Source organism: Ricinus communis, chromosome 8 (genome assembly GCF_019578655.1).
Source record: "Ricinus communis isolate WT05 ecotype wild-type chromosome 8, ASM1957865v1, whole genome shotgun sequence".
NCBI lineage: Eukaryota > Viridiplantae > Streptophyta > Magnoliopsida > Malpighiales > Euphorbiaceae > Ricinus > Ricinus communis.
This window is the reverse complement of record NC_063263.1, coordinates 5,561,710-5,584,626: the sequence shown is the minus strand read 5'-3', so window position 1 is coordinate 5,584,626 and position 22,917 is coordinate 5,561,710. Positions and strand designations below refer to the sequence as shown.

The following is a 22,917-nucleotide window of genomic DNA, read 5'->3' as shown; positions in this document are numbered from 1 at the left end:
TACAATTATTGCCACGGATGATCAGATGAAAATAGAAATCTTGAAATGACAAACTTTCTTCAGACTATTACTTTTTCTACCTTTAATTGCATTCCCTAATAATAAAGTAAAGGGACAATCGATTTATGCCAATTAACATGCATATTGCTTTGCAATTAGTTTTGACCATTTAGTTCTCTGTTCCATATATATATATATATATATATATATACATGCACACAGAACTCAAGGAGCTTTAGCTATACCTAGTTATCACCACTTGAGGAAACATGGCCTTGAGAACTTGGCCTAGTGCCACAGTATTTGCTGCCAAAAGATAAACCTCCATTAAAATTTTCCAAATGTGTTATTAGGCTAGTAGTCAAATGCAGAATGGAATTCGATTCCTCCGAGCCCCATCCCTTTAAGAATTTCGGCAGCACCAACAGAAAGGAAAACATATCCCGAAATGTACCGTATTTAGTATACACACATCAAATCCTGACAAAGAAAATGCTTAATTCAGGTCCGCTATTCCCATCAGGATTCATCATATAATATGTTTCCGAATCTTTAGACCCAATGACTCGTTCAAAATGGGCTCGCATGTACGTTAATTCACCATCCGGCTGCTCTGTTCCATCATCCGGAATCACTCCAGCACCCATTGATATCACATGCAGGATTTGCATTACTACCAAATCTTCATCTGTTGGCTCTCTCTTCACCCCATACCCTATCTTTCTTCCGTTGCAATACATTGTCCATATAGGTTCATCTATGATCTTAGTCTTCTCGTGCGGCTTCTTTTCGCACTCCAATGCAACCCTAACCAGCCCCATTCCCATATCTTGTAGTAATTTTCCTGTTGGTATTGTGAGTTCAAGCAATAAAATAGGAAGAGAGCTAGGGCTCTCTTGTATTGCAAGATTAACCCTAGCTTTCCGGTGCCCAAATAGGGTTCCTGTCATCCTTGTCCCACCATGAATATGCCCATCATGGAGGCGGCTTCCATGGAGCGATACCGGAATCTTGCAGGTAGGGGTTATGATAGGAAATGACCGAAAAACTGCCCGGAAACGACGGAAGAGTTTTGCTGACTTTGACGGACCCTTTTTATGTGTTGGTTGTTGGAGGGAGATAGCAGGCCGTGGAGGGGACAGTGATCTTGGAGATGACGAAGCCATGGAAGGTGACGATGGCGGCGATGAATGTGGACGTGGTGATAATGGTGGAGTAGGGTTTGCCATGGATATAATATAGAGGTCGGATTTAATGGCGGTGTGTGGTATGCAGGAATTAAATTCTTTATGAATAAATAGGGAGAGAGAGACAATTGACAAAAGAGTTGTGCAATGCACGTCGAAAGAACTGTTATGCAAAAGAAATTAATTGAAAAATATTGTTTGTACAGAGGAATGTGTATTTTATTTTCTTGTTGATTAGTTCTGATTTATGGTTAAGAATTAGTTTAGTGATCCAAAGATAGATTAATGAAAAGTGATGTGGCTGTTTTTAACTAGCTTTCTTGCCTCGATACCACTAACATAGGTCCATATTAATTGAATTTCTGCCTTTTGGGTCAGGAAGATTATTAAGTATATGTTAGCTTCATGGTTCTGTTAATTATTACAGTTATATATATATATATATATGAAGAAAATACTTTTTTTTTTCTCTTCCTCTGTGCCAGCAAATTCAACCAATATCATAGTTAATTTGATAATTCGTTACAAGAATGCAAGTATCTAGTTAAATAACTCGGAACATTACGATTAAGCAATAATCTATTAATTTCTTATGTCCAAATCAACAGCAACACTAAAGAGAAAAAGAATTCTCACCCCACAAAGGTAGCTACAAAAATGATTCAAAATTCTTATCGGTACACACTGGATTAATAGATGATTGAAATATATATATATATTTACTGTAAATAAAAATTATTAATTTATATATAAAATAAATTAATAAAATAATTCCAATAGAGCTTTTCTTCTTAAGTTTGGTCCATGTCACTAGGCTGAGTCACTAACTGATAAGCAGATGGTAAACATTACTGGGCAAGTTTTGAATGTTTCTAGCCGTCCTTGGCGTTGACCTTTTGATCCTGATTCCTGGGAGTTGAATCTTCCTTCTTTTATTTTATTTATTTATTTATTTTTTTAAACGGCCGGAATGTGTATATCTGAGAGTAGGTGATACCCTGCTACTATGTTATCTGCTAGTCATACAGAGTCCACATTGTGGATTGCATGTTAAAAAATTTGGCAGAGACTAGACTACATAATTAATTAGTGAAGTATTATCAACAACCCAGAAAGATGATTTTCATAACCAAACTAAATTTGCAAAGTTATGCATATATATATCTCAATATTTACTCGAAAGGAACATCACCACTTGATTACTGAACATCTTGAAGTTAATCCAGACTTTACATCACCCCCTAACTATGCATATCTTAAATTTGCTCGAAAGAAACTTTACTCAATGAATCTGATTCGGACATTACATAATGGAATTAAGTACCATTTGATAAAGATCAGGTGGCAATTAATGTACCCTCTGTAACTTTATCATAAAACAGACAGACAGGCAGCTTACTCTTTTGCTAATTTGTGGGAAATAGCACCTACCGAAAATGATGCTGATTTGTGTGCTGCTGATGAACCCCTTTTTGTTTTGGATTGCTAGAGCTGCTGCAATTAGGCTTGTTTCCTGCCCAGATGAACTGGGTTTGTAACTCTCCAGCTATATATCCTAGCTGAGGTTCTGCTATCCGATGCTGTCATTAGCAATGAGATTTAGTGAAACTGTTTGTTAAAAAAGACAATTAATTGTTAAATTATCTAAATTAAATGTTAAATTTCTAATATCATCAATGACAAATGCTCACTTTCTACTCTCAGAAAGAAAATAAAAAGAATTGTTGCAACATGTTCATTATCTGCTGTACATTGTGTCAACATGTGATACCATCACATCACTACAATTTGCTAAATTTCTGAATAATTCCGCCGACGGAAGAGGAAAAATATAAATGAAACATGAATATGGTCTTCTTTTTCTTCTTACGCTATCAATTAAAACGGGATCCTAGAAGAAAATGGAACGTACAGAAACAAATGTGTTCGGAACCACAAATTAATGGGAGAAAGAACTTTGGAAAAAGAAATTAATATCCATCTAGAGTCAAATGCGCAATGTCAACTCGTGATATGGACCTCTTCATTTATCAATGTCTCCTAAAAAAGTGACATGAAAAATAAAAATAAATATCAGAATTGGTATATCGTTGACATTCATAAGGTTGAGGCTCAAGTAACTGTTCAGAAGATGCAGTCCAATTAAAAGTTAAATAACAAATGCAGATCCATTACAAAATAGTTTATATATGTTTCTATATAAGGTCAAAACTGAGCCGAGTGAAGCAGCAAGTTCTGTAACCTAGCACACAGACTACCAATGTAATGATTCACTTGATATATACATTCAAGAGTTAAATCTATTTGTGGTGCCAATCAAATAGCAGAATTGTAAGCACCATCTAACTGAAATGCTCTGAACCATAAAAAAGGAAAACGAATTTCAAAGAATTTCGCAAGCTTTAAGCTTTCTTGCTTGATACAAGCATCAACAAAACATCGTCATAAACTTGTTACATTGTCTGCAGAATTTCTCAAGATCCTCATGTTGGGAATTGCCTTTTTGGCGAGTGTCCTTGACACAGAATTAGACCTTCGGCATCTCTCGAGTAATTTGAATAACAAGGAAGACCATGGATTTGTGGCTCATTCACGCTGTAGTTACGTGGTCTTGTTGTCTTGAGAATTTCTTGATTGGAAGTTGTTGATCTCTGGACAGAGTAATCATGTACATTTATGTCCATCTTATTGAACATGAGGTTTGCGATGGCTCTGTCTATGGTGTTGGTCTCCAATTCCATGGTTTTCTTTTCTCTAGGCCTGAATACAAAGTTTGCATTTTGATCAACACATAGCTCAGATACAAATGCGAGAATATAACTTAATTAAGCAGTGGCTTTAACACCCAAATCATAAACCATCATTATGCTTCTATTTGTAAAGCCAAATTGCATATTTAATTGATTTCGTTATGCTACTGAATAATCCTATTTGATGTGGAAGTCAAATAAAGACTACGGAAGATGAAAATAGACAAGGCCAATCCTTTAGCTCAACATAATTCGGGGCTACTACTGGAGAGACATAATCCATGCATAGAGACAATCTCACACAAATTAAGAAAGAAAATTATCTACAGAAAACCATTTTGTATAGCTACTCTGTTTGGATTGCCAATATTCGATCATACTTAGTTGCAGATGATATATCAGAGATGCCTTAAGATATTGATATCAAGCCTTGAAGTGAAAATAAGACAAGAAAGCATACAGAAACTATAAGTAGATGGCATATAATATGCAAAATACCTTATTTTACAATCTTGATCAGTCCACTGAGATATTGCCAACTGAAGGTTTCCATTTTGGTTCTTTGTTACCACATTCTGCCTCGAGTTCTTGGCCAGACGGTACAAGGCATCACGGAAGCAAATCCGGGTCTTGTCAGTCAACTGATCAGATTGAAATGCAAAAGTATTAGTATTTAGCTTGCTTAACAGACTCCTAGAGTTTTTTTACAGCTACTTAATATACCTGTGACATGACCATTTCCATCTCCTGTAAAACAGATTCTTCAAGAGATGTTTCCTCATCCACATTTTCTTTTATACTGTCATGCTCAGAAGGTACCAGGACTTCAACATGTGGTGCCTTGAAAAAAAAATTCAGATTACCCAAAGGATGAAAATTGGTTCCATAATACACACAATTCTAACTGCACTTTATTTTCAACAGCGTTCCTAAAATCACAAAGCAAAAGAAAGAAAAAAGACATTTTCTCGACTCCCATTAAAGCTTAAATTGGATCTTATCAAAGAACAAGCACACACATGAACCCACATAAGCCCTGTCTTCTAAACTTTTGAGTCATTTCATTTAGCACAGAAGCCAAAATCTAAGAGTTAATTAACCGCTTACTTCATGCCTGACATAAGTATAGGAAAGGGCTCTTATATCATCAGAGCTTGTCCTAAAAATATGGAATAAAGGAAAAAATAAAACTAAAAAACTGGTTCTGTTATTTTAAGTTTCATGGAGATGCACAATAACCATGAATTCTACCAGATTATGGAAAAAATAATGAATAAAAACAAGTGTGTTATAACTAATACATAGGTGGAAAATCTCACCGTTATTAGTCGGCAATGCTTTTCTTCTGAATTGCATGGAACAAACTGCAGACCAGAAATTTTCTCTTTCTCCATCGATGGAGAAAATGCATGTATTTTGAGATACTTGGAGCTTCCCACACTCTGCGTATCACTAGAAATACTGGGTGTATCTAAATTCATGTCTGTCAAGATACTATCACCATGTACCATATCATTTTCCAATTCTGGCTCAAAACAAAATGAATCCTGAACATTTTCGGTCCTGGGAAGATCTTCAATTAATGAACTCCTGCAATAAGCCAGGCCGAACAAGAAAAAGAGTGAAAATCAAGATACACCTTAACAAGTAGGGAAATAGGCATCCTATGGTTGCTATTCTTTTCATAGTAGCATTGAAGGTACAAAGATTGTCATATGATAAAATGTCACATAAAGAGAACGGGTGCCATCACCTCAACAGATGGTATATATGTATATAAGATAAGATCCACTACTGGAGTTTTTTCTGAATATACATCTACCATCTTTTGTGATGATAGCAATCATGTTCTATAATTAACGCAATCTCAGGTGTAAAATAATTATACCATGCACAAAAAAATATATTGAAGCACTCAATTTCCATGGGGTGTCTGAGCATGACGCTAATTAATATGACAAGCTTAGCACTTCCGACGCTATATGATTTCTTAGAGCATTAAATCAAGTATCTTAATCCCAGCAGAAGTTATGTTTGTACAAGAATAGGTCATCCATCTGATCGAATTGTGCAAGGCCATCGAGCTGGTAAGCCAGCTGGTCACATGAAAGAGCAGTTCGGTGAAGAAACTCTGCTGAAAATTCTCCACCCGTACTTGTTGAACTAGTCTGATCTTTATCATAGGTGGAACTTTCCATCTCAACTTCACTACAGAGATTTTCACCATTAAAGTTGAGTTCTTCCTGAGTCAAACTTGCATCAACCGCAGAGACTTTGTTAGGAAAGTTGAAACTTTCAGGCTCACTTATTCCCCATTCCGCCCAACTTTCTGGTGAAGGAAACCTATCGGATAGTTCATCACTGCTCACAAAATACCAGTCCATGGTAAACTATCTGAAATTAGAAAGAAATTAAAATGATAAACAAGAGGACAATTTTGTCAATTACCATAAAAACTAAAAGCAATATTATCAATTCCAGGGTTCGAAATTCTCTTCATTAATTCTTCAATTCCCTTCTGGTCATCAAGTACAAAAACTGATCTGGCATAACCTAGATACTAGTAGAAATAGTAGAAGTAACCAAATACTAGTAAGGTAAAAGCATTTTAAATCCCTTGAATTTAAATCCATGGATTTAATGGAAAGGAAAATACATAAATTTCTTTCTTTCTTTTAGGAAAAAGAGGAAAATCCATTCGACAACCTCAGCAACATCTATCTTTTACAATCATCAAGGAGCTGAAAGCATACAAAAAGATAAAAAAATAAAAATAAAAAAATAATCTCACAAAAATTTATTTCCTTGCCTTACTTTTTGTCACCAGCCAAACAAAGTCCCACATCAAAGACAGAAGAAAATAGCATATAAATTCATCAAACAGACAAAAAAAATTAAAAAGAAAACCACCACCCACAACTCGAAGATGCAAACTTTAGTTATAAACTAAATCAAGAAACAAAAATTAGATTTCACAATACAAATCCTAAAACGCGGTATTACACAAAAATAAAAATTGACAAAAGTAACAAACCTGACAGCTGGTAGTAAATAGATTGAGAAAATGAAGAAAACCCAGGTACTAATACAGAGAAATAAAGCAGACCCAGATGAGAAAACCTTTGTTATAAATAACAAAACAGTTCTAATGGGTTCTTGTTGTTTAGCTAGCAAGTGTGCAGCTTTTTTATCTGTGAAACAGAGGCGGCTCTGGATTTTAGTTTCTGGTTTTCTTTACAAGGCTGTGTTTGAATTATTAACTTTCCTTTTCTTGTGTAATTATACGAAATCAAAAGGAAGAGTCAAAGCATCATGAACTTGAACAACTTTGTTTATGTTTTATTTAGGAGAGAGAAAGCTCTGTTTGTACGAGTTTCGTGGCTGAGATTTCACGCTGAGATTTGTGGTGGATAGCAGGCTATCAAAAACTGCACTCACATTAATCCACGTGGCAGAATCTGGTCCCACTTTAATAATAAACCTATGATCCGGAGGATTTTATCTTTTTTCTAATTCTCGTAAATACCCTTCGCTTTGGATGAAACGTGTGAGCCTTATCTTGCAGGGTAATTCGGTCAATTTGTGGGAACAGGTGGCGGATTGAAAAGGAGCTATGGGATTAGTCGTTAGGAAGAGATTTCCTGGGACCGATACGTGGCAACATGGAAGTAGATCTGACTGACACGTGGCAGGAGCGAACAGACAATTAGCCATAGAAAGAGGTGACAAAGTGATGAAGCAAAAAAGGAGGAGTTTGGTTTATTTGAATATTATTGGATTTGGACGACCCACTGTGGCCACCAGTTTCACTATTCCAAGCTTTTGCAGTCAATTTTGATGATGTCTGCAATTAATTTCTCAACTTCATTTTTCGAAAAAACAATATTTCTCAACTTAATTGGTTTAATTCAATTTGCCAAATTTTAGAAAGCTTATCCAATAACTATACACTTTAATCTCTATATGAAAATGATGGGTTTTCTAATATAAATTTTTCTATTTATCCATAAAATATTAATTAAAATTTATTATTTTTATAATGAGTATAAAAAAATAACTAATTTATTATATAGTTTACAGTTGGTTTAACATTCAATTAATTAAAAAATACTAGTTGTAAATTGTTATTTCAAAAAGTGAATTGTTAAGATTTTCATTTAACTGTTGGGAGTTAATTATTATTTTCTCTTAGTGATTATTTTAGCTATTTAATGAATTAAAGAATTAACCGTTGTATACTATTTAGGAGACTCTATTAGCTATATTCTGAAATTGTAATTGAAAAATTATTTATCTCATTCTTTTTTAACTATATTATTTTTATTAAATTTTAATTACATATTTTCATAATTTATAATCGATAAAATATTATTTACAAGTGTAGTTTACACTTTAATTAATAATATTTATATATATTATACGTAGAAGAAATATTTTTATATTAGTTAGAGTACAACTTTACACACTGACCTAATTAGTTTAATTCGATTGATAATATATAATAATATTTAGATACAAATAATTTATTTAGTTAATAAATGAAAACACATCAAATAATTCTACTCTAACAGCTACTTGCTATTAGTTAAATAAGTCGTTAGTGATGTATTGTACGATTATTATTATTATTATTATTATTATTATAAAATTAAATTTATAAATAAAATTTAATATAATTTAAATATTTAATATTTATTTATAATATTATAAAAATAATAAATTGAATATTTTTAATATTTTAATATTTTTAAAATTTTATTCTTGTAATAATATAAAAATTATTATAAAAATATATATAAATTAATTTTAGTATTATATATTTAATACTATCAATATAATTGATATTACTATTTTATAAAATTATTTTTAATTATATAATTAAAAAATAATTTGTTAATAAATAGAATTTTAAAATTTTAAATTAATATATTATTTTTTTAAACTAAAATTATTATCTAATTAAAAATTAATTTATTAATTAATATAATATTAAAATATAATTAATATTAATTTTAGAATTAAAATCACTGCGTAATTATAAAAGTAACTTATTAATTAATAAACTAATGAAAAAATTACATAAAATTATATAAAAATCTAAATTTCATGTGCCAAAAATAAATATACATATCAAAATAAATATTGTATATTTTAAAATATAAGCACACTTATTAAAAGAAATTATATCTCAAAAATTCATATATATATTATACTAAACAATTAATGTCCATTAATTATTAGAATCAACTATTAATTATATATTATCAATTCTCAACTACGAAGAACTAAATCAAATACATGCGATAGCAAAAAATTTAAAAATAAAATAAAATTCTAGTAATCATATGCCTATAAATGGAATTTTTAATCTCATTATAATGATATTCAATATAGGTAACTTCTATATAATTATAAAAATTTTGGTCTTAATTTTGGCCAATCATAAGTAAAAATAAATTTTATATAATAACAGTTTATAAATTTTTAAGTTTTATTTTAAAATAAAAATATTTTTCTATGTAAAAATATTTATATATATTTTTAAAAAATATATGGTATGTTATATTTTATCTTACTATATTAATGGTTTGTCTCATCAATCTCATTTATATAATATAATAAGATATTAACTTATTTTATCGTTAGTTTATATTTTTATATTAGTTAGAGTCAAACTTTACACGCTAACCTAATTAGTTTAATCTATTGATAATATATAATAATATTGGATACAAATAATTTATTTAGTGAAAAAATGAAAACACATCAAATAATTATACTCTTACAGTTACTTGGTATTAGTTAAATAAATCGTTAATCATGTATTGCACGATTATCATTATTATTATTTTATTATAAAATTAAATTTATAAAAAAAATTAATATTTATTTATAATATTATAAAAATAACAAATCAGATATTTTAAATATTTTTTAATATTTTAATTTTATTATTGTAATAATATATAAATTATTATAAAATAATATATAAATTAATTTTAATATTATATGTTTAATACTATCAATATAATTGATATTACTATTTTATAAAATGATTTTAATTATATAATTAAAAAATAATTTGTTAATAAATAGAATTTTAAAATTTTAATTTAAAATATTATTTTTTAAAACTAAAATTATTATCTAATTAAAAATCAATTTATTAATTAATATAATGTTAAAATATAATTAATATTAATTTTAGAATTAAAATCATTACGTAATTAGAAAAGCAACTTATTAGTTAATAAATTAATAAAAAATATATAAAATTATATAAAAATCTAAGTTTTATATGCCAATAGTAAATACACATATCGGAATAAATATTATATTTTTCAAAATATAAGCACACTTATTAAAAAAATTATATCTCAAAAGTTCATATATATATATATATATATATATATTATACTAAACAATTAATGTCCATTAATTATTAGAATCAATTATTAATTATAGATTATCAACTCTCAACTACTATGAAGAATTAAATCAAATACATGTGATAGAAAAAATTAAAAAATAAAACTCCAGTAATCATACGCCTATAAATAGAATTTTTAATCTCATTATAGTGATATTCAAGATAGATAACTTCTACATAATTATAAAAATTACAGTCTTAATTTTGGCCAATCATAAACAAAAATAAATTTTATATAATAAAAGTTTATAAATCTTTAAGTTTCATTTTAAAATAAAAATATTTTTCTATGTAAGAATATTTATATATATTATTAAAAAAATATATATGTTATGTTATGTTTTGTCTTATTATATTATTATTTTATCTCATCAATCTTATTTATATAATATAATAGTATATTAACTTATTTTATCTTTAGTTTATATTAAATATTAAATTAAAAAAATTTAGTAATAAAACCACTATTAAGTTATAACTTCTTCGTAATCATATGCTCTCATTTTCTTCTAAAATAAGGCTAATTTAGATAAATATACAAAACTTTAAACTAGAAAGTTTATAAATTTAAAAAAGAGCTAAATTGAATTCAGGTGACAAATAATAGCAAATTGAACTTTATTTTTTAATTTTATTGGTGAAATGATAGTAACTAAAAATAAAATATATTATTATATTATTATATTATATAAATAAAAATGAATTTACAAGATAATGATAAATATAATAAATATAATATAATAATATATTTTTAAAATATATATTTATATAAATATTACTATATATGGAAATAATAATTAATATAAAATATAAAATACTTTAATATATTATTATTAGTTTTTATTTACAACTGACTTAAAACAGTATTAAGTACTCCTTATTAAAGCCAAAGGATATTGAAATCCAAGTCGATGCGAAATCGTTTTCCTTTTCCGCGGCAAACTTTCCTTTTTCCTATTTTTCCCCGAAAAACAAACAGGCAGGTAAAAAAAAAATTAAAATCAATTTGACTAATTTCATTATGATCTAGGGTTTTTTTTTTTTTTTAAATCTTTTGTTCTGTTTTCCAATAGATAAAGCCAAGTTCATTTCAAGAAGAGGTAGTTAGGGTTTGTTGAAGATGTTTAAGAACACATTTCAATCTGGATTTCTGTCTATATTATACAGCCTTGGGTATGTATATATATTATTGATTTTGATTATTTTAATCTGCTGTTATTTTTGTTGTTTTGAAGATGCGTAATTTATGTACTTATTTCTCTCTTTTTTTGGATTGTTTTTAGGAGCAAGCCCTTGCAGATATGGGATAAAGAAGGTATGCTATTAATAATTGCTCTATTGCTATGTTTCTGATTAGGGCATTATCATGCGTGGTTTAGTGTGATATTGGGTTCAAAGAGGTGATTCTAGTTTTATTGTAGACATAAATTGTTGAGTTGGTAGTGGTTATTTGTTAAAACTGATTTATCTTTTGAAAAAAAAAAAGAGAAACATTTTCGAGGGGGTAACCTGGAATGCTTTGTCCCCTCGTGTATGCTGTTTCTGATAAGAGGAATCTATAGGGAAAATCTAGGTAATAACATTTTTGTAGTTTCTATCTTGATTCAGGTTGTAAACCCCTATGAGGTCTGCATAGTGAAATAATTTACGAGCATCGTACTGTTGTAGAATGTGAAGTATTTCTAATTTACAGAAGTAAAATGTGATGAGTTTCTGAACTGTATTGTATGGTTGTCTAACATAGGCAGAGCGATGGCTAAGAAAAGTTTGATCTTTAAAGCAGCTGAAATTATTTAAATGAGCTACCGATTTCATGTATAAACTGAAGGACAATAGAAAAGATTAAGGAAAACCATCTAGTTGTGTTTATTATATGATTACTTTTGTAGCACATTTCACAATCCTTCTAAGAAAAATACATCATCTATATATTTTTCTCTTCTTGGTCCATCCCTGAGGAACAAGTTTCAGTTGTGAAGGTCAATAACATACTTTTTTGAACACCCTTCTCATATTGATGATGGGCTATCCTACTTGATATGGTAACCGCATTGCAAATTAATCTTACTGAACTGAATGTAATATGTTTTCCTTTTCTCGAGTCTTCTGCAGTTTCTAACGGGCATGTAAAACGGCCACATGATGAAGACATACAATCCAATGTACTTGAAATTGTCGGATCAAATATCCAGTCTACATACATTACATGCCCAGCGGACCCTGCTGCAACTCTCAGCATAAAACTCCCGTTTTTGGTTATGATTGTGAAGAACATGAAGAAATACTTCACGTTTGAGATTCAAGTGTTGGATGATAAGAATGTTAGGCGGCGTTTTCGAGCTTCTAACTTTCAAGTGTGTAAGTTTGCCCATAGTTGTGATTTGTGTCATTTGTCTGATACCTTTGATTTTTTCATTTTCCTTTCATTGTTTCCCCTGGGAACTGGAGGTAAGATGTTGGGGCTCCCTGTTTATTTTAGTTAGTTCTATAAAGTTTCGTCTAAGATATTAGTGATTATAATGCAATTTTCTTAAAAATTATAATTGGATGAGGAATGCGAAGTTTGAACTCAAACGGTGCTTGTATTTTAAAGATTTGCACTTTAAGTGCCCGTATATATTTACTTATTGCTTTCATGTGCTGTGCCATTTAAAGTACTATATTCGCTTCAGAGTGTATAACACCTAAAGCATCTGATTTTGTGAACCTTAATTTGATAATAGCAGTTGCTGTCCATATCAACTTAAATATAGACTTACTTGTTACAGGCAATCACTCGAGTGAAGCCATACATCTGCACCATGCCACTGAAGATGGATGAGGGCTGGAATCAAATCCAGTTGAATTTGGCTGATTTTACTAGGAGGGCATATGGAACCAATTATGTTGAGACTTTACGAGTTCAGGTTCATGCAAACTGCCGCCTGAGGAGAATATATTTCTCTGACCGCCTCTACTCTGAAGAAGAACTCCCTCCAGAATTTAAACTCTACCTTCCGATGCAGGTAATGACGGGGCTGTGCCTATTTATTACCCAGAAAATGGTTGTAGATTGTTTTAGCTTTCTTGGTGTTTCGTTCTTAATTCTTATTTGTAATTAATTACAGAAAGCATGAGAAGTTCCAACCACTCGCCACTTTTCAAAGAGCTGCACTGACATATCGTTTCAAATCTATCTGTCGGTTCCAGCTTAATTTTCTTTTCTTTACATGAAAGGAGAAAATTAGCAAATTCCAGAACCTCTCTGCTTGGCGGTTTATCCCATAGTATTTTGTTTATTCCCATTATAGCTTTGGGAGGCTTGTCTAGACACAGCACATGCAATTAACTTTGATGTTAAGTTTATTGTAACTATTTGGATCACTCATTTGTTCTCCTGTTATGTTAGCTTGATTTCGTGAAGTCTTGGCTTTTCTCTTTATCTACTTATTAGATTGAAGAATGCAATTTAGCTTGATTAGAATTAGAATAACTTGTCAAAGTGCAACCAGTGATCGTTCTGATGGTTGTCGTGGAATAGATTAGAATCCATGGGCGTCTATGTTAACTAGGCGGCTGGTAGCAGTTAGATTTATGATTATCAAGGAGCTATGCATCACCAGCAATTCTTTGGTAGTTTTGCCTATATTGGCCAACCCAGAAAGCCTTGAAAACATAATTCCTAGATAACCTAGTTGGCTTGGAACGGTTTTACAAGATAAAAAGAAAAATTGACAGTACGGAAGTGGACAGCAGGCCGTAAGCAAAACCTGGACATAGATAATTAAACCATAGAAAACTTGTCTTCTGAATAGGAAACACAATGCTGGCATCTTTCATGAGTTCATTATATTTTGCACTGATAATCAATTTAAGGAACTCTCATTTTGCAACCAAAAATGGCATGTTTAGCTAATTGCTTCTAAATCTACTTCTGCATCCGTCTCTCCATCGATCATCCCAGCCTCTACTTCACCGTCTGCTTCCAAATGGCCTGCCTCCTGACCATCATCTGCATCAGGGCTTTGCCTTTGGCGTTCATCTGGCGTTGGAGTGCCACCTTGGGAAGTACTACCTGCTGTAGCCATTGCATCAGTGTCCATTGGAGCAGCTGCGGCTTCATCAGCTCTAATTCCTTCACCATCTATCTCACTTGCAGGCGTTGCAATCTAGCCAAGGCAGAGAGTCAAAATAAACCTTTGGAAGATCAAGATACCCATGCCCCAAAATCAATTATAATCTTACACACTGATCATCAAAAAATCAAGGGGAAACATTATATTTAAATTTTAGGCTCCCAACTTGTTGTACAAAATGATCCAATTGAACCAAACCACATTCCAGATTTGGATTTTTCCACCTTGTCCTTTCTAGAACCAAAACATAATATGGTATTCCAGGTCTGATGCAAATACCTGATTCTCTTCTGTTTGATTCGATCCACCCTTTATGTCATCCTTTTTGGCACGTTTAGACCTATCATTAGGTTTAGCTTGGTATTTTGACCGGACATCTGGTGGCAGAAGTTCTAGAGGTACAACTCCTTCAATACCATGGTCAGTAAACTGCAAATACACCCATTTATTCCATTAGTTAAAAGTGAATTTTCCCACATCAATCATCACTTATATCTTTATTAAGTATCATACTCTTGAAAACCCATCTAAGTCCTGCCTAGCTGAAAACCGCAGACCTTTCCAGCAATATACCTGTAGAAAGGAAGTTAGAAAAGATAAACAGCAAAATATTCAATCTAATCATCAGAAGCTATATTGCACAAAAAAAGGAAAAAAAAAAAAAATTGCTCCCCTTCTGAACAAATATAAAAGAGAATGAAAAGCAAGCATGTTTACTGCTCGAGTTAGGCAATTGAATTGCTACGGAGCATGTCAGTTATATGCATTTTTATTATTGTAAAGAAGCCAGAATGATCCAAATAGCCAAATACCATAAAATTGGAATATGAAATTTGACAGTAAACTGTAAAAGCAATGACCAATACTCACTCGGTTATTTTTATGGTGATATTCAGCTTCTATTCCAGCTGATGGGTCCATCTACAATACAAAAATAATTTATTCTGATGGTCATTGTGACAAATCAGACCAAGAACACAAGAACTAAAAATGCTAAATTTGAAGTCTTAAATCAACTTGTAAAAGCCTATTATGGTGCTTACATCTTCTGCCAAGGGTTTCCAATATTCTGTGATGGCAGGTGTTCGGACACGTTGAGGATCAGTCAAAGCATTCTGCACATCAAAAACATATATTTATACTGAAATGATCAACCAAACATAATAGACTAATGTGAGAAAAATTAAATAAGTTCCCCCAGATAAATTAAGGAAAACAAGAAAATAATATAATACAGAAAAATTGGGTAACCGCATCATAAGTAGAGTTCTGTTTTATTTGGACAAATGCATTTCCAATCATGGGTTGCTGAGGAAAACATGCAAACTATAATGACTGATGTTATTCAGATTTAATTCCACAATTGACAGCAGATTTCTTGGACTTATTCAATAAGACAAATTAAAGCTGAAGTGAAACTCTAACAAAGAGGAAAACTTAACTTGTAATGCTGCTTTAACTCAAATAAAGCAAAACCAAACTTCTCAATAGTCTGCTGTTAAATCTATTTAACAGACATGACTGAGAACTACAGCCGCCAAAGCCTTAGTTTTGTTACTGCTCTGGAGACTACAGATAGTCTTCCATGCCAGGCCTGTTTCTTTGCACGGTATGAGAATGGGTTTTGACTAATCAAACCTGTTGTTAAGTAACACTCTCACAACAGCATTGTTTTAAATTCAAATGGAATCTATTCTCAAAATGGTGAAGAACCAAAACTGTAGTTTTCATTTCAGAATCCTTAATGTCTTTGAAAACACCTGAAAAAGGAAAAGAATTTAAGATTCCTTCTGTTTCCTCGCCACTTTCCTCACATTTCTTTTATTTTCTCCAAGCTATAGAACCAAACTATAGCTGTCCTAAATATGCTCTGCAGTGATGCTGATGCCACCACTAATTAAGATATCTGACATTTGATATGTTGGTTATGCGATCAAAAGATAGTTTTTGATGTTAAAGTGCAACAAGATGGAGAGTAAAATAGAAGAATAAACAACAGCCATCTGTCAAATTGCAATGGCATCCGCAAATATACATACTGGATTTTGATCTGCCCACTTCCACAACTGAGAGAGTTCTTTATTCCCCAGTCTCCACCTTGGCTTACTGAAGGATTAAGAAGAATCATGCCAATCATATACAGATGGATAGGTGATATCCACAAATGTCAAAGTTAATGATCTATCCTTGAAAAGAAAATAATTATTTAGCCACCAGGTAGCATACCGTTTTTTACTTCCCTCTTGGATAGTTTTGTTCTCTATTGGCTGCTTTTCAAATGGTTGGCAACCATCTCGTTTCCAACACACCTGGAAGCATGAAAATCCCATACTAATTAAAAAAATGAGGATATCACAATATAATTGAAAATATATATAGAGACAAAGCAACACAGAGAACCAAAAAAAGAGTATACTTACCCAATTCTTTTCCCGTTCTAGCACATGCTCAATCTTTTGAAGGAAATCCTTTCCTTTGGGTGGAGTCATTTCAAGTAGTTTCTTTACACGCTCCTCGCAAGTTCTTATATCTTCTTTCTGTAATAAACACACGAAGAGAGTATTGGCATTTTTTGGAAGAAAAAAGAACGGAGGACGTAGCCAGACGCAACCTCCTACCATGGACATCATGACCTGATGACTCAGATAAACAGTTACATTCAACCAGGGATAAAAGGATGCGAGAACAGGAACAACTAGGCATTCTTCATGCAGCCTAGAGAAAAATGAGATAATGGAACACACAACATATTATAAGGGAAATGGAGAAAGTCTTCCAGGTTCAATTGTATTAAATTTCATTTTTAGCGAACTTTTGAGTGTTTTAAAATCCAATCTTCTCAGGTACCTATATAATGAATTAGAACTTGAGCACTCTTGTCCTATATCCAATGAGAAAACTATAATTGAGCACGAAGTTCAAATAATATAAGAGAACATGGCCATGATAAACTTTCAAATAATCCAGAAAACTTTTGGCTTGATGCACACTGCGCAGAGTTCCTAAAACAGCAATGATAAAAGAGAGATGTTCATATTTTCCTTAAAGTTCCCCAAATGCCTATCCAGTAGGCATCCTGGATGCATCTGCAATTGGATATCTATAAGCATGCCAGAATGTGCTCATGGTTTCATATTGCATGATATGAAATGTCAAAACTTAAATGATCAAGACAATTTTACGTGTGTCCATCAACACATGAGCATGGGATTGTGATAAAATAGCAACTTACAAAATTAACAATGAAACAGCACTAACCATGCTTTCAGATGTTGAATCCTTATCATTTTTTCCTGGAGCCTACCAAAAAATAGAGTTGCATCAATTAGCGACAGAAATTAGAAAAATGAGATGCGCAGATAAGACTTCAATGCGAAGCCTCTAGCAATCACTACCTTAAGATAGTCGAACAATATAAGGCACTGCACAAGAATGTGGCGTCGAAAACTAGGATCTTTTAACTGGAAAATAAACAAATAAATTGACATATTAGAGCTAAAACAATACTCTTTGCAGGTTTTTAATATTTTCCAACGCCAATTACCTCTAAACCCATTAGTTTACTACTTGTGAGATATTTTATGTTAAAAGTTGCTGCCTCTTCCTCCAAGTTGTTAGCATCTCCTTCTTCCTCGCTCAATGGCTGAGCTTCAAAAGTATTCAACACAACCTATACATCTCAAAGATTAGGTGTAAAGCTAAACAATAAAGTACCTACATATTTACAATCACAAGAAGAAAATAATCAAGTAAAAGAAATAACTCAATGCAAGAGAAGAAACTTACCATCAAACTAGAAGTAAATTTATGCCACTTAGTTGGAGCAAGCGTTAGAGGAGCAGGGTTGCAAAAGTTTTCCTAAAAACACAGATAGACAAATACATCAGCAAATTTAGCCCAGTACCAAAGTATCTTGAATATATCTTCTACTTAAGCTGTCCAATATTAAGAAATAAATAAATAAAATTAAGATCTTGATCTCTCGATCATCATTGTGGCATAATCATCACTCATGCTTGACTGCACTCAACTCTAGTCCAAACTATGAGGATCAGTTAGAAGAAACTTTTTCCTCGATTTTTTACTTATCTAGGCTACATCACCATCATTTATCCATTCAAACAAATCCTAGCATTTACTTCAACGAAACTACATTTACATGCATAACTATTTTCTAGCTCCCACAATAATTTTATACAGAGCATATCCTCCATTTCCAATTTTAATAAGGAAATAATATTTGAGAAACGTTGAAAGAACCCCCAAAATGCAGATACACCTAGGCCCAAGGAAAAGGAGAGAAAAAAAGTACAAAAGCAAGATAGCTAAACAATCATCAGTTAACATTGATGTTTATAGCCTTCTAAATAGCCAACATAAAAATTTAATTTTTCTTAGTATCAACATTATTTGATCCATAAAAATTGATGTTACTAAACATATATTAGATTACAAGCAACAGAAAACTAAGAAATGGGTGAATTTTCAAGATTACAATGTTTTCTAAAAATACTTGAGACCAAACTAACAAAACTGAAGTTAATTTAAGTTAGAATAATAAGTAACAACTCCAGCTTGCAGCTGGGGATTAAGATGATTAATTCCTTGAAACTATGAACTACATGTACTAACATCAAGGAGTAGCTCTGAAAGTGTCAAGGATATGATTGTGTAAAGAAAATTAGTTCCTTTCTCCGCTAAACAAGGGTTGTAAATGACAAAGTCTACCTGTAAACTCCACAAGGTTTTGTAGAAGTTGAAGTCAACAGAAATGCCTGAAGAAAGTACATAGTTTAGCACACAGTATTTAAAATAAAGCTAGACTACAAATGCAGATCAAAGTTTACTAGAAACTATGCAGCTCGGTGTACCTGCAGGTGGGTCTTTCTCATACTTAGTCTCATTTGATGTGTTAAAAACTCCTTTTATGTTCACCGCTGCAAAAATTACAGGAAAGGAAAACTAAAGTAAAATGACTACCTGGTAAAATGACTAGCCAACAATCAAAACCTACATCAAAGTAAACAATAGTACTCAACAAAGACATATACCTGAACGCTCAGACAATGGAAAAAAATGTGCCAGAAACATGAGAATTCGTCCGCAAAACACAACATCATTTGCCTGTAAAGTTGCAATGAAGAAAAATTGTGCAAAAGGCCAATAAACAAGCCCAAAAACTGTGAAGTTAGTAGTGTTTTAATCATAAAGTAGTGTTTAAATTATGATTAAAATCTCCCAACATAGAAAGTCAAGTATCTTATTTCATACAACTTCTAAATCTAACTCTTCTGCTTATAATCTCAATGGTTGAACATTTCCTACCTGTTTGTCGTTGCATGACCTGCAACCTCATAATTTGCAAACTGCAGTTATAGGCTCCATTAAATAATAAATTTACTGAAAGTCAGAGTCAGACAGACCCTTCCCACCAAGAAGGAAGGGAACCAAGAAAATCTTCACCCAGAATTCACAACAAAACATAGTCACAAAGAATTTCCTCTTATATGATACAGTATTTGAAGAACTTCGCATGACAAACGATGGCACTAAAATGTAACCTTATCATGCCAATTAACTGGCAAATATGCAAAGATCAGCAATAAAAAAAGAAATAAAACAATACATATTGATGCATTATGTACATCAGTTCATTATAGTACCTTTGAAAGACGACGAAGGAGTTGATTACACGTTCTCAACATCACAAGTTTTCCACGAGCGAACAATTCTTGCTGTATAAGGTGCAGCCAAAAATAGACACTAGTGATTGTAGGATATGGATGAAAAGTGTCCAAGTCTTTTATTTGAAACCTGGGATATTGGCAAAAAAACATACCTTCCCTAGTATATCTTGTTTACTCTCAATATAACCAAAAATATCCTGGCAATTTTTCATTGTGGACATTTCTGTCAAGTCTTCCAACAGCTGGAATATCATACCACCCTCTACATGTTCTCTCTCACAAAGATGCAGCACAACATCTGGTAGCACCAGGAAAAAGAAATGCGTGAGGGAGACATTAAAATTAAAACCCACAATACCAACCAGCAAGAAGGAAGAGAAGAAAAATTCACAAAACAATGGCAATCAACAATATTATTAATGATTTTATAATTCTGTGTACTTCCACCACAAGAAGCTATTCAATTTTGAATTGACTTGCATTTGAAGAGTAGGACACAACAGGGAGGGTGAAGCGAGACTTGATATAAAATTAACATGTTGGAAAATTCAAACAGCTTCCTAGATTTCTAATACATATATATATATATATATCCTTCTACACTCCACTGCTATTACATGACTCCTTACACAATTCTCACAGTCTTATGTATTTGGTGGCGTGCATACAGCAGATGCACGTGCACGTGCACTGGTTCATGCATTTCAAAAACCTAGAGATAGCATTTCAAACTTCCATCTAGCATACAACCTAATGAACACTTTTTAAACAAATATCCTTCAGAGTTTTCATTTGTGCAATTAGCATGCCAGACTGCACTTCCCTGAGACTGATTAACAAATGTCCAGTAATTTATATAATCTTTTTACAGCATTTTACATCTTACTTTTTTTTCCATAATTCTATGCGTTCAATTTTTTATAACCATTCTCCAAACAGCTAAGAAAACTCACAAAAGCGAAACTTAGCATCTTAGCTCTAAGAATAAAGTGGCCAGTAAAGCATGTATATACCTAAAAGACGAGGAATTTGACCCTGAGATTTTTCCCCCTCGTCAACTGATTGCCCATATAGCATTATCTGTTCTCCTGAATGTACTGCAGAAGCCTAAAGGCAAGATTCTCAACTCAATAAAAAGAATAAATAAATAATAAATGTAATAAACAGATAAAAAACTCCACGCATGCTTATTCAGACGCTATAGATTCTGCATAGGGTGGCAGACAAGTTTCAAAACACTATTTACTTCAAACATATACTTCCACGATGGCGACTAACAGATCATCCAGCTTCAATGATACGCACAACACACACGTGTATAGATTCCATTTTATTCCACTAAATTCTTAACTAACACTGGAAAATCTTTAAACATCCAAATATTATACAAAACATAAAACATGCTCCCTGAATAAATACAAAAGATTTTCTTAAAAAGAACTAAAGGAGAAATTATACATGACATACCACAAGCTCCTGAAGTAAAGTCCGGAGCATATTTTCTAATAATTGATTCTCATCTTGTGCCAATTTTGTTTGCCTCTGTCATTAAACCAATGATTTTAAGCTGGTAAAAATGAATTCACTAAACATTATGCCAAGAAAAAACAATAAAAAGACACACAAAGTGACTAATTAAGAAAATGAATGACCTGAGGTTTAATAAATTCTTGAACGGTTTGGAGAGCGAAGTTTTCAGGCGGTCCAGGTTGCAGTATAGCGTTTTTGAATTCTTCCTGAAAATCATCCCCAAGAAAGAAAAACATGTAATCCGAACCGAAACCTAAAATCGACAATTAGAAAACGCAATAAAATAAAGGAAACGTTACCATTTTATGGGATTTAAACCGCACGGACTCGAGTTAGATATCTATCAGTCTGCAATTCCAGGCTCCAAATGATGATTCCAAAACTATACCAGGAGTTTGAAGAAATAATGATAATAATAATTCATGAAAAACAATGCCAAATCAATGGCGAATATCACTCTTTGTTTCGATTTTTGAGTAGCAGGAGAGGGAGAGCGCCCGGAGACGGAGCGCAGAGTTGAGAAAACTTAAAGACTTCAAAGTTGGGCCTGGTCCATTCTTCTTAGAGGAGACGACTGGGCCTATTACATATAAAGGAAAAGCTCTTGGTTGGAACGATGTCGTTGCCATACCTGTACTTTTGCGGCACCCTAAATTAAATTTTTTACCATTTTAACTTTTATATTGGTGATCTTTTGTCATATAAGTACTTATTTTCATATTAGTGCCATATACTTTCGTTGCTAAATCATATTTAAGTCCTTGTAATTCTCATAGTATATTATTCTGATTCCTATAAATTTTCAATTTAGGAATCAAAATAATTTTTATTAAATATAACTTTAAACTCTATAAATTCTTTTGACATTTTGCAATTTTTATAAAATATCATTATTTACTCTAAAAAATATTATAAAAGTGTTCAAATTTAGATGTATAAACTTGAACAATATTTATTTATAATTAAATTAAATTTCCATCGTAATATAATAACATATTTAATTATATTAAATATTTAAATATTAATGTTTAAAGTTTCATAATCTTAGAAATAATAAAGAAAATAAACCAAATTAAGTTGCAAAGCTTAAATAATAGAAATAACAACAACAGTAGTAATATTGGAGCACATGCAATAATAATAAAGTAATTATATTTATAACTGATAATATAGAATTAAAGAAATTTCTTAGCCACACTTAATTATAAAGTAAGGTGT

General features: G+C 31.7%; 4 protein-coding genes across 6 annotated transcripts; 1 reads left to right on the top strand and 3 right to left on the bottom strand.

The window, feature by feature from the left end:
- Positions 1–278: 278 nt before the first annotated feature.
- On the bottom strand, positions 279–1,374 carry LOC8283414 (protein MIZU-KUSSEI 1). The gene has a single exon (XM_015725869.3). The coding sequence runs from the start codon at positions 1,227–1,229 to the stop codon at positions 474–476; it is 756 nt and encodes a 251-aa protein (XP_015581355.2). The 5' UTR covers positions 1,230–1,374; the 3' UTR covers positions 279–473.
- A 1,980-nt stretch (positions 1,375–3,354) lies between these two features.
- On the bottom strand, positions 3,355–7,315 carry LOC8283401 (protein LNK3). Its single transcript, XM_015725884.3, has 6 exons — positions 6,972–7,315; positions 5,978–6,331; positions 5,257–5,527; positions 4,661–4,777; positions 4,436–4,578; positions 3,355–3,947 (listed from the first exon to the last, which is right to left on the bottom strand). The coding sequence occupies exons 2-6, from the start codon at positions 6,319–6,321 to the stop codon at positions 3,671–3,673; spliced, it is 1,152 nt and encodes a 383-aa protein (XP_015581370.1). The 5' UTR covers positions 6,322–6,331; positions 6,972–7,315; the 3' UTR covers positions 3,355–3,670.
- Positions 7,316–11,219: 3,904 nt separating this feature from the next.
- Positions 11,220–13,769, top strand: LOC8283402 (cilia- and flagella-associated protein 20). Of its 2 annotated transcripts, none has more exons than XM_048377634.1 (6): positions 11,220–11,350; positions 11,441–11,540; positions 11,651–11,682; positions 12,480–12,721; positions 13,136–13,372; positions 13,475–13,769. In XM_048377634.1, exons 2-6 carry the CDS (start codon positions 11,488–11,490, stop codon positions 13,481–13,483), a joined length of 573 nt encoding a protein of 190 aa, XP_048233591.1. In that variant the 5' UTR covers positions 11,220–11,350; positions 11,441–11,487; the 3' UTR covers positions 13,484–13,769. The 2 variants fall into 2 exon arrangements, with proteins under 2 accessions (XP_048233591.1, XP_048233590.1); XM_048377633.1 differs by having other exon boundaries at positions 11,239–11,346.
- Positions 13,770–14,106: 337 nt separating this feature from the next.
- Positions 14,107–22,256, bottom strand: LOC8283403 (THO complex subunit 1). Of its 2 annotated transcripts, none has more exons than XM_002529940.3 (21): positions 21,999–22,256; positions 21,822–21,905; positions 21,637–21,711; positions 21,183–21,276; positions 20,322–20,467; positions 20,146–20,217; positions 19,534–19,606; positions 19,354–19,419; positions 19,211–19,257; positions 18,269–18,340; positions 18,027–18,152; positions 17,878–17,943; positions 17,741–17,782; positions 16,903–17,019; positions 16,709–16,791; positions 16,522–16,588; positions 15,526–15,597; positions 15,353–15,403; positions 14,996–15,055; positions 14,762–14,911; positions 14,107–14,515 (listed from the first exon to the last, which is right to left on the bottom strand). In XM_002529940.3, the coding sequence occupies exons 1-21, from the start codon at positions 21,999–22,001 to the stop codon at positions 14,255–14,257; spliced, it is 1,827 nt and encodes a 608-aa protein (XP_002529986.1). In that variant the 5' UTR covers positions 22,002–22,256; the 3' UTR covers positions 14,107–14,254. The 2 variants fall into 2 exon arrangements, with proteins under 2 accessions (XP_002529986.1, XP_015581368.1); XM_015725882.2 differs by having other exon boundaries at positions 21,637–21,736; positions 21,999–22,246.
- Positions 22,257–22,917: the final 661 nt, after the last annotated feature.